Below are 11968 nucleotides of genomic sequence, written 5' to 3' on the forward strand. Positions count from 1 at the left end.
GAAAATTTTTGTTTTAATTTTTTAAAAATTATTTTTAATAAAATAAATTATAAAAATTTTCAAATATTGTTTGTTGTCGCTGTCAGCGTTCACAGCTTAGCATAGTTAGTATCTTTACCTCCCTCTAGGCTCTATGTAGATTAGTCTGTGTCTGTGGTTAATATGGAGCGAAGTTAAAAAGAGAGGTTAGGAAAAATTACTGTTTTATTGTAATGTAGTGGTTGAAGCAAGTGTTTATTCATATCAATTTATTAAATATCTAGTTACATACAACTAGTTCAGTGCTGAAAAATGTCTTCTTCGGCTAATTCTTCCATTGTATGGACGTATTTTAAAAAAGTTGATGCAAGAAATGTTTCCTGCAACTTAAAAACTAAACATCATCATGCATATGCCCAACTAACTATAAAAAAAAAGTCAAATATTAAGACAGCCACGATTAATAAAGCAGACAAAAACATTAATAATATGCCGGTAGCGTTGTTACCATTATCGAGACCACATACTGGACTCACTGAGAGTAATAGCTTCTCTGACAACCAAGAGGGTCTAGTTAATCAGGTAATATTTTTTTTTGCAATGTATTAGTGTAAATTTACAATCATGTTCTATAAAGTCTAAAATCTCTAAATTTATGTATTAGGTTAACCACCAAGAGGAGGATACTCAAAGCTTAGATAATATTTCGGTCTTTTCAAGATCACCGAAATTAAAACAACAAACTGTTTTGCAATTGTTTGAAAAAAATGCAAGTTATGATGGTAATATATTTGAATTTGTTATTGTAAATATAAATTTTATACTTGAACTTTTTTATTAATATTTTTTTAAATTTTAGATGGAGGCGAGCGCCATATTGCAATTACCCAAAGTTTAGTCTACATGATTATTAAGGATAATTTACCCCTTTCTTGTGTTGAAAAAGAGGGATTACAACAATTTGTTCGTACAGCATGTCCTCGGTATAAATTACCATCAAGATTTAAAGTAAATATGTTAGATCTCTTTATAGTTTCGATTCCTAAGAATCGTATAATATGCTTTTGAAATTTAATAATGCTTATTACAAACAATTGTTTATTTTTAGGTAACTGATTTAATAGAACAAAGATATAGTACAACAAAAGCTATACTAGTTAATCATTTACAAGAAACAAGGTACCTTACCATGAGTAGTGACATAGTTATAATAACGAACTCCACGAGAAGTTTTCTAATCGTTACAGTTCACTTCCTGAATGTTGCTGATGCGAGTCTCAACTGCTGTTGTCTTACTGCCCATTACATGACAGGGGTAAAATATTTTTGAATCTGTGTTTTCGAGTTTTTTTTTAGGTATTAAGATATATTACATCAAGTATGTTTACTATTATTATACTGTTACTTTTCAGGGACATACAGGAGAATATATTAAAGATTGTTTTGAAAATATAATGAGCGAGTTTTCTATCGATAAATCGCAAATTGTAAATTTCTCAACCGACAGTGGTAGCAACATGGTTGCTGCTGTAAACTTATTTTTGGGAGCGAAGAAGAGGATTCCTTGTGTTGCGCACACTATAAATTTGATCATAGATGGGGTTTTAAAAAAAATGAAAGCTTTTCAAACTTAGCTGATCAAATAAAATCTATTGTGACCTATTTTAAACACTCAGTTAGTGCTTCTGATCAATTAAGATCTAAGCAACTAGCAGAAGGAAAGAAAGAAGGCCAAATATTGATGCTCATTCAAGCAGTTAGTACTCGCTGGAACTCTTGTCTGGATATGATGGAACGATTCCTCAAATTGTCTTCAATTGTCGCAAAAGTATTGGCATCCAGAACTAAGAATAATGTACCTGATATGGTAGCTACTTCGCAATTAACTATTTTGCGTGATTTAGTAACGCTTCTTAATCCATTTAAAACAGTAACAGAAGATTTGAGTGCCGAGAAATATGTCACAGCTAGTTTAGTTATACCACTAACGAACTTATTAAAACAAGAAATCGAACAAACTAAAACATCAACTGCTATTGGAGCGTCAGTACAAAATGATTTATTAAATGGTATTCAAAGTAGATAGCGCCTTTACAAGATAATCCTTTTTTGGCCAAAACAACTATCTTAGATCCCCGCTTCAAGAAATTACATTTCATGTCAGCATTGGCTGGTGCTAATGCAATATCCGATCTATCAAAAGAAATAATTGGGTTTTTGAAAAAAAAAAAATTATTGATTTTTTTTATGTATTTTAAAACTTTATTATTAATAATATTGATATTTAATGCAAAAAACTTCAAAAAAAATTTTTTTCAATTAATTATAAACAATTAAAAATTGATGAAATTTAAATAAAAATCACGTGACTATAAACGCGCCATGATTGGTCACCATAGTTGTGACGTCATAATGTTATAGCTATTTAATAACAGTACAGCGTTTACGGCTATTACACGTGTCTAGACAATAATATTAAAAATTTATTGCTAAAATACGAGTTGTTAGTTGGTTTCGATTAGCTATGTGTGATAAAGGATTTATTAAGGCAAAGTCTGATAATATTCCTGATGTTGATATATTTATGATCACCGATTTTTTAAAAAATGACGTTCGGTTTAATTCTGCTGAAGTTCGAGGTGCCAAGGCATCAAGGTAAGTTTGTTAAAAAATAATATAATAAATGAAAATATTTAATTATTTATTCTCCATTACATTAAATATAATTATTTATTTCATAAATTGCAGAGCATCGCGTGAGAGTTATGGCGACAAAGCTATAGGTTATGTTCAACTAAGTCGTAAAAATAATATTTGTATTGTGAAAGGACGGGTATGTCCAGAACACCGAGTTCGGAGTAAAGCTTATTCAGTTACTTTAACTATTAATGAAAAGTCAAAAAAAATTCAGGATGTTCAATGCCATGACTGTGCAGCTTCAGCAGGTAATTTATACTCCTATTAAATTTAAGTTTTTTGATGTTGTAAGCAATAATATCTTTTATATTATATCTTGTAGTATTCTTACATAATGGTACAAAACAAGAACGATAACTTTTGAGGTTCGACATTTTTAATATAAATTTAAATATTTAATAATGACAACAAAATTAAATAGATTAAAACACTGTATTTATTATTTTTCTATCAACTGCAATGAGTGAAAACTAACATTATGACGTCACACGCGCTCGGGTTTGTTCGGGAGTTGTCGGCGTGTCTTCGGTACTGGATTCAAATTTTTTTTTTTATTTTCAAATAACTTTTGAATTATTGCGAAAAAAAAAATAGTTTTGTTATAAAACTAATATATAATCTTTCCATTTATCACAAAAAAAAATTTTTTTCAAAAACCCAATTGCAGAACACAAAATAAGAGGAAATCGTTCACCTACAGTAGGCGCTTCTCCACGTGGAGAAAAAGAAATAACTTCATCATTATGGGATCGACATGAAGATATGCTCTTGAAAAATATGGCTAATGCCAATGAAGTTTCTGGCAGAAGTTTTGGTACAATACCTGCTGAATTAAAGCAGTATTTAGATCAGCCAAATATTTCAAGGTCATCAAACGCCCTGAAATTTTGGATTGATAGTAGGCATTTTACTCCCGTCCTACCAGAAATAGCAATTAAATATTTAATTTCTTCTGCTACATCTGTAGCATCTGAACGAGTTGCTTCTACAATCAATCTTTTAGTGCCTAACAATATCGTAGTAGCCAAACAGCTGAACATATAAAACAAAGAGTATTTTTAAAAACTCTTACTGAAAAATATTGGTATACATAATTGTTTTATTTAAATTTAAAAAATAATTACTAAGAACTATAACCTAATACTTATGTACATTCATAATTTAATTTGTTTAATAAATCCACTGGACTATAAATTGTGTAATCATTTTTGAGCTGACTTACGATTTTTTTTTAAATAAAGCCGATATATCGAAATATCGATATTTTTTTCGATTTATCGAACTCCGATATTGATATATTTAAAAATATCGATATATCGAAAATCCGATATTTTAAAATATATCAACAGTCCTGGTTGCAACCCTAAGGCTGCCAGTCCACCAGAGCGGAGCGAGGCAGCGGAGCCGAGAAACGAAGAAATATTAACCAATAGGATTGCACAAAATCTCCGCTCCTCTTAAGTGGACAGGGACTTGCGAGCTAGTTTAAAATTTCATATAAAACCGGTATGCGGAGCGGGGAAACGGAGCGGGGAAACGTGCGGGGATGCGGAGCGGGGAAGCGAGTGCGGGCGCGGGCGCACTTTGCGCCGGCAGTGTGCCGCCGTATTCCGACCAGTGCGTATGTGACCGAAGATAATGGATGAAAAACTTATTGAAAGTGTGAAAAAGTTTCCGTGCATTTGGAACACATCTTCAGAATTTTACAAATGCAACGAAACAAAAGATGCTGCGTGGGACCAAATTATCATTGAAACAAACATATCGGATGGTAAATAATATGTATCTTTATTCTATAATACCTTCTAGTAGGTACATATTGATATCTTTTTTTTTATTTAACAAAATAGCCTATATAATGTAATAGCCTAAATAGTTAAATAATGTCCGCAGCTGGCCAAATTATCTATATCTGTCTCACATCACTGACTATTATAGATTCTTTTCAAAATTCGAGTATCTTGCCATGGTACCTTCCCCTGATTATTAAAGTATGAACAATACATTTCACGAACTTGATAACCATCGTTACTAGAATGTTGTGTTTCTATAATATCACCAACTGATAATAATGATTGCTCCATGTTATTTTCAATATTGTTTATATAATTAGGTTGTCTTTGAATTAAATAATTGTGCAAAACACATGTTGCTTTTATTACCTTGTCAACTGTTTCTATTTTGCATTCAAAATCTTTATGATACACGTACCACTTTCTCGTCAATACACCGAAAGTTGCCTCAACAATACGACGTGCTCTTGATAATCGGTAATTAAAAATTTTTTTTTCTGCGTTAAGTCCATCACGTGGGTAAGGCCTCATAAAATTTTCCATTAATGGAAAAGCTTCGTCTCCTATAAATACGAACGGCATTTTTGCTCCACCTTGATAAAATGGTACCGGCTGAGGTAAATTCAATCTCTTTTCTTTTAGACTCTTTCCGAAAATGCTGTTATCAAAAATTCCTGCATCAGAAAATCTTCCCATAGATCCCACATCAGCCATTATGATTTTCCTTTTGGCATCAGCTAAACACATCAATACTACAGAAAATCTCTTTTTGTAGTTGAAAAACGAGGACCCGGTTTTCGAGGGAGCCTTGATATATACGTGCTTGCCATCAAGAGCACCTATACAATTTTTAAATTGCCATAGTTCATCAAAATCTTTTGCGATTTCTTTCCAGTCGTTTTCTGTTGGTTGTGACATGACAAGAGGTTGCAATATATTCCATAAAGCATCACAAACCTCCTCAACAATTCTTGATACACTTTTCAATCCAATTCTAAAATTCTCTCCCATCGTTGTAAATGACTGGCCGGTTGCTAAATACCTAAAAAAAAACGTATTTAATTGTACTTCGCGTAAGTGATGTAATATTTTTGTCATAAATAGACCATGTAATACATTTTTGTGTTTGTTGATTGTTTCAGTTACAACTGCCAAGTCGCGATGGAAACAACTGAGAGATAACCATCGGGATGCCTTAAAAAGACAAAATGCAACAAGGAGTGGACAGGCTAGAAAACAACGAAAAGAATGGAAATATCAAAAAGCCATGTCATTTTTATTGCCTTACATGAGTAACAGAGACCGGTCAACAAATTTTACGCCCCTGGACCACTCAGTAAGCGAAACTTCAAATCCGCCAAATACCATTGAAGAGAGTTCACGGGAATCATGCAATTTTTTGCCATCAAATTCAAATAATCTTCCTTCTGCCGATGATCCTAAGAATCCAACAGCTTCGGAATCTCTTCCATCAACATCCAAAAAAAGAAAGAACGATGAAATTCTAGATTATTTAAAAAAAAATCAAGAACGCCGCGAAGTGTTGGAACGAGAACGGATAGAACTTAAAAACATGATGTCAGCCAGTGATAAATACGATGAAATAGACTTATTTTTTTTAAATTTGGCTGCATCGACAAAAAAGCTGCCGTATTATTTTCAACTTCAAATTAAAAAAACCTGCTTTAATGCGGTAATGTCAGCTGAAGAAAGTAATCTTCAACATAGTTGGTATTCTCCGAATAATTATGGTTATTCTACAGGCTCAACACCTACATCAGATAACATCAACACTAGTATCGATACTCCTAGTGCTTCAGATAATATCAACACTAGTATCAATATTCCTAGTGCTTCAGATAATATCAACACTAGTCTTAATATTCCTAGTGCTTCAGATAATACCAACACTAGTGTCAATATTCCTAGTGCTTCAGATAATATTAACACTAGTATCATTAATCCTAGCGCTTTACAAATTCCAACAACCCAGGATATTGAAACATCTGCAGCAGAGCCAACAGAACCCAATGAAAATGCGGTCAATTTTGAGACAGATTACGATTTTTAAATTAATATAACATGGCTTCTATAACTGTATGCAAAAATAAAAGTTACTTTGATTTAAAATGTGTACTTACTTTAAACACACCGCTAATCTTTCACGGCTACTAATTGAATTTCTGTAATTTGTGTCTTGTTTCCGAATATATGGTTCAATCAGGGAGTGAAGTTCATAAAAAGTACATCTTGAAACTCTATAAGAATTTTCGAAAGTTTCTTCATCAGCTGTTTGGAAAAAAGTAAAATATTCACTGTGTTCTGAACGATGTTTGATATGATTTCTTAACCAAAATCTATGTTTCCTCATAGAATTGTTCAAATGGTATATGGTAAGTATTTCGGCTTCTTCTGACTCCAACGCTTCTTCCTCAAGCAATGTAAGGTAATAATGTATCAACTTTTTCGATGGCATGTCTGCTATCACTGACATTTCGCGTAGAATTAAACCAATCGCCCCACGCCGGGAGCTCGAAATCACTCGTCGCGTACTTGCTGCCTAGCTCCGCATATTGAAAAACACAGCAACTCCGCTCCGCATTACTTCCTCACTCCGCTCCGCAGCCTCGCTCCGCTCCGGTGGACAGTCACAGTACGCAACTCCACTCCGCATTAGTCCGTTTCTCGGCTCCGCTGCCTCGCTCCGCTCTGGTGGACTGGCAGCCTAAGAATAGATCGATATTTTAGAAAGCCTGCATCACTTTCCCTAGGAATTTATCCCATGTTCAATTATGTGCCTGTTTGCCCCGTTTGACGCTTCGTGGTCTTCTCTCGCCGCGCCCACATGGGCGCGGTGGGGGAATGCTGATCAGGACTTTCCGTCCCCTGCAGCAAGGATCACTCGCCGCCCGTTGAAACGGGCGGGTCATTGGGGGTGAGAGTCGTTGCTCTCTGCGGTCGTCTTCTTTAATTTATGGTATGGTTGGGGGAGCGCCCCCCCCCTTTGTGGTCATCTTTTTGGAGCTGAGGGAGCGCCTGTTCCCTCAGCTGAGATCCGGTGATTGTTGCCGGTTTGCGCGGGCCTTGACGATCAGCCCCGAAGAAGAGGGAGGGCGATCAGCCGAGCCGCGCGCAAACACGTCACTCTACATCCTCGTCCCGCACGAGATCACGCGGGTAGCGGCGGCTGTCAGGTGGCCGCGCGTGCCAGGGGGCCAGATCTCGCAGATGATGGAGATCGGACGAGTCGGCACGCGCGAACATGTTGACGGCGAGACGACGAGTGAAGTCGTCCAAGCCCTCGACTCTTAGGTCCCTCTGGATTGTTTGGTTCCTCACGTACCATGGTGCGCCCGTGATGCGGCGGAGGATCTTGTTCTGCACGGTTTGCAACCTTTTCCGGTTAGTTAGATTCACGAGCGCGTACCATGCAGGCGCGGCGTACGTGAGTCGGCTGCGTAGGTGGGTCTTGTACACCAAGACCTTCACCCTCAGAGGGAGGCTTGAGGAGAGCACTGGACGAAGTAAGGCCATCGCGACGTTTGTCGACGCGATGGTCTTCGTGACGTGCTCGTTCATGTTGAGCCGGCGGTCGATGGTGACCCCGAGGTACTTTACCGTCGGGGACCACGAAATGTCCTGTCCGTTTAGCTGCAACCTATGCTGGCCAGTGTGCACACTCCCAGTCGCGAGCGCCTGGGTTTTGCCAACGTTCACCGATAGCCGCCACTTCTTGAGCCATTCTGGCAGGGTGTCCAGCTGGCGCTGCATCTTCACGGCGGCGTGCGTTAGGTTGAGTGACGATGTAATATACGCCGCGTCATCTGCATATAGCGCCAGAGTCGCCGACGGTTCGAGCGGGATGTCATTTCCCGTTTGACGTTACAAATATTAAGCATCCTAACAATATGGAAACAAATACTTAAAGCGCGTTTTAGAATACATACATACTAGTGTTAACACCATCTATCGGCAAACGACGTAGACATACATAGTGCCGATATTGACTCTGCTCTATTAATCTCGAACAACTATGATCGCAAGTAGTACGTATTAATCCATCATTATTTTATTTATTGTAGTGAAAACTTCTTTTTCATTTCTCATACTCGGAAAGTAATGTTGTTTTGATCTGATTATTGGGTGAAAAATGCTGTTTCCCTGCATAGAGAGGGAAAAACTCGTACAAATTACTTCCCACCTAAGGGCTGGAATGAACTTTGAAAATAGAACTGTTGGTAGCTGTGAAGTTTTATGTAAAAACAAACCAATTAAAAAATATGCTGCGGCCATGTGTCTTTCTAAACAGCCAGTGTGAACATAGCGTAAACTTTCTTGAGCGGAATAAGCCGCAACAATTACGCGGTGAGTTCCATATTTAAAATTCGAAAAGTCGACATAAATTGTCCTAATTTGGCAATTAATTTTAAATAGGTACTACTAATATTATAACATATTATCTATGAATAGTTTAGATAAACAAATAGTTTTATTTTCCTCATATTCGAAATGAAAAGTACAGTGTTTAACACGGGTCAAAAAATCAATTCCTACTCGGTCTATAGTCTAAATACCTCGGGAATTGATTCTTTCGACCCTCGGTTAACAATTTACTATTTAATTTCTCATACTCGGAAAGTAATGTTGTTTTGATCTGATTATTGGGTATAAAATGCTGTTTCCCTCCAAAGAGAGGGAAGAACTCGTACAAATTACTTCCCACCTAAGGGCCGGAATGAACTTATGTAAAAAAAGTAATTAAAAAAAAAAAAAAAAAAAAAAAAAAAAAAAAAAAAAAAAAAAAATGTTGCGGCCATGTGACTTTCTAAACAGTCTGTGTGAAGTTAGCGCAAACATTTTGAACGATATAAGCCGCAACAATTACACGGTGAGTTCCATATTTAAAATATAAAAATTTGACATTAATTTAACGCATAACATTTAACGCAACCCACAGTAAAAATCGTATTTGTTTCGCTCCATTCTTTTTTATCGTAGTTGTATTCAAAGTGTTTAATTTCATTATAGTGTTCAACATCATAGTGTTATATATCATTGTATTGCTTACTTGCTAAGCCAAAGGTTTGTGCTAAAGTTATATCAATATTTTATAAATACAGTGAGTAATAGATATAATCAATATTTATAAAATATAATTCTACCCTCCCATCACTAACTTGTCGCTGGCCACCTACATCGTTTCACACACAGTACCTATATTATAGATATTTACTATTGCAATTGAGAAGGCGCGGAAAATTTTACGCAAGCAATGGATGTATTTAAGTGCAGTGGCTGTAAAAGTACGTTGCAGAGTAAAAAATACATTAACTGCCACGGCTGTAACCAGAAGTATGACCTACATTAAGCTTATTTGTCACCAGAACGATTAAGAAGTATGGATGACGTAGGCAAAAGGGAAGGGCTTAGAATGTAAGAGTAAACAAGGCAGTAAGTAAGGCTGATAATACTAATACGCCTGTGCGTAACATGGCTAACACTCTAAGCGCCTATGATGTCCCTGGAACTGACTCAGATCATAGTAATGTGACGCTACGCAGAAAACAAGAGAGTAATACCAAATCTATCTCTGAAAATACTTTGAAAACTAACTCTTGAAAGCTGAAAGGCAAGAAATAACAAGTATCATTCAGGCTTCAGTCAACGGATTATCGGATCAGTTAAGCTCAATTACATCGAAATGCTCTGATTTTTAAGAATCTCTGTCTTTCGTCAGTGAGCAAAATACTGAGCTAAAAAGAGAAATCACGCAATTGAAAAAGCTACTTGGCGTTAAATCGGCTGAAATCAAAAGTATCAAGGAGGAAAACAAAAAACTGAGAGAAGACTTAAGCTCATATGTTACTAGAGTACGATTACTTGAAGAGGATAGCATAAAACAACAATAATGGGTGCAGAATGCAGAATTTTGAGTTTGTTGGCATACCGGAATCAAAGCAGGAAATAACTACAGACAAGATTCTAAAGATTAATCACATCGGAGTGTCAGTACAGGCATCAGATATCGAGTTCGCTCACCGAGTGCAACCACGCCGCCCAGCCAGTAAGCTATTTTATGATAATTTGTTACTACATAACTATGATATTATACTTATTACTGAGACTTAGCTACATGATGAGATTTTCGATGTGGAACTGTGTTGCGATAGATATACTAGTAATGTGTTCCGTTTGGACCGAGGATCACTCGGAGGGGAGACTATTGTGTTTGAGGATATTGATTTGCAAAATGTCATCGCAAATATGTTCTATAAAATTATCAACGATACTTTAGAAACATATGTCCCAAAAACTCGCTGTAGTAGTAATACTTATCCAATATGGTATTCTAAAACACTTATAAATGTAATAAAAGAGAAAAATAAGATACACGCCAATTGGATAAAGCACCGAAATCCTAACGATTATGCAGACTTTTCTGAGCTGAGGAAAAGGCAAAAAGGTCTACAAGATAAATGTTATAAAACATATATCAACTTTGCACAAAATGCCATAAAATCTAACTCTAAGATGTTTTGGAGCTATGTAAAGTCAAAACGAAAAAATGTTTCTTCCTATCCTCAAAAAATGACCCTTGGTACTTCTGAAATCATTAACCCGGTTGATATATGTATGTACAGCATTTAATCATTTCTTTTCCAAAAATTTTAATCAACCATTAACAAGTTATATTTTAGATAATAGCATGATAACTGCAATCTAGTATTATTCAATCAATAGTTGTTACAGAAAAAACATTCTTCATCTTGATAAAAACAAGGGCGCTGGCAATGATAACATACATCCAATTTATTTAACTCAAACGGTCAACAGTCTAACATACCCTATCATATTGCTGTTAAATAGATGCCTACATGAGGGCTATTTTCCGAACATCTGGAAAACTGCTCATATTGTGCCAGTTCACAAAAAAGAGTCAAAGGTACCTATAGAGAATTACCGTCCTATATCGATACTTAATGTTCTCAGTGAGATAATGGAAAGAGTTGTTCATACACGTATTTATCCTGCGCCGAGTGCATTAATTCCTACAGAGCAACATGGTTTCATGAAGGGACGTTCTACAACTACTAATTTAGGCTGTTTTATGGACTATGTTGTGTCAAATATGAATGGTGGGTCTCAGATCGATGTGATCTACACAGACTTTGAGAAGGCATTTGATCGAGTGGACCATGTTATTCTCTTGCATAAGCTGTATGAATTGGGTATTCGAAGTAACCTTCTGAGTGTAACGAGCCAAAGTCAGTTGTTCTAATAAACCAGTTTGACGCCATCTGCCGTGTTTCATTGACGTCCCATTGGCGACGAGTAAATCGGTATACCGCGTGTGCATCTTTTAGTGTTACAAATTATATATTTAAAAAGTATCATGCCTACAATTGGAAAACTTTAATTGAATGCCAGCGTACATACGCCGCGTTAATCAATACATTTTGCTTAACGAGGTTAATAGTGAATAAAAAGTGCCGTTGTTA

The 11968-nt window shown here is 36.0% G+C and overlaps 2 protein-coding genes and 1 long non-coding RNA gene across 3 annotated transcripts; 2 read left to right on the forward strand and 1 right to left on the reverse strand.

Annotated features, from left to right (window-relative positions):
- Nucleotides 1–479: 479 nt before the first annotated feature.
- On the forward strand, nucleotides 480–985 carry LOC126973658 (uncharacterized). Its single transcript, XR_007731401.1, has 3 exons — nucleotides 480–561; nucleotides 644–761; nucleotides 839–985. It is a non-coding gene; the product is annotated as an uncharacterized LOC126973658 (long non-coding RNA).
- Nucleotides 986–4307: 3322 nt separating this feature from the next.
- Nucleotides 4308–6599, forward strand: LOC126973624 (uncharacterized). Its single transcript, XM_050820962.1, has 2 exons — nucleotides 4308–4447; nucleotides 5612–6599. The coding sequence occupies exons 1-2, from the start codon at nucleotides 4315–4317 to the stop codon at nucleotides 6538–6540; spliced, it is 1062 nt and encodes a 353-aa protein (XP_050676919.1). The 5' UTR covers nucleotides 4308–4314; the 3' UTR covers nucleotides 6541–6599.
- LOC126973602 (uncharacterized) lies at nucleotides 4441–7197 on the reverse strand. Its single transcript, XM_050820938.1, has 2 exons — nucleotides 6611–7197; nucleotides 4441–5511 (listed from the first exon to the last, which is right to left on the reverse strand). The coding sequence occupies exons 1-2, from the start codon at nucleotides 6961–6963 to the stop codon at nucleotides 4599–4601; spliced, it is 1266 nt and encodes a 421-aa protein (XP_050676895.1). The 5' UTR covers nucleotides 6964–7197; the 3' UTR covers nucleotides 4441–4598.
- Nucleotides 7198–11968: the final 4771 nt, after the last annotated feature.

This window comes from Leptidea sinapis, chromosome 29 (genome assembly GCF_905404315.1).
Source record: "Leptidea sinapis chromosome 29, ilLepSina1.1, whole genome shotgun sequence".
NCBI lineage: Eukaryota > Metazoa > Arthropoda > Insecta > Lepidoptera > Pieridae > Leptidea > Leptidea sinapis.

Bases quoted from the DNA above. Each gene is read 5' to 3' on its own strand.
- LOC126973624 (XM_050820962.1), top strand. From the start codon at position 4,315: ATGGATGAAAAACTTATTGAAAGTGTGAAAAAGTTTCCGTGCATTTGG. The intron at 4,448-5,611 runs GTAAATAATATG...TGATTGTTTCAG, and splicing joins TGAAACAAACATATCGGATG to TTACAACTGCCAAGTCGCGA.
- LOC126973602 (XM_050820938.1), bottom strand. From the start codon at position 6,963: ATGTCAGTGATAGCAGACATGCCATCGAAAAAGTTGATACATTATTAC. The intron at 5,512-6,610 runs GTAAGTACACAT...GTTTTTTTTTAG, and splicing joins AGATTAGCGGTGTGTTTAAA to GTATTTAGCAACCGGCCAGT.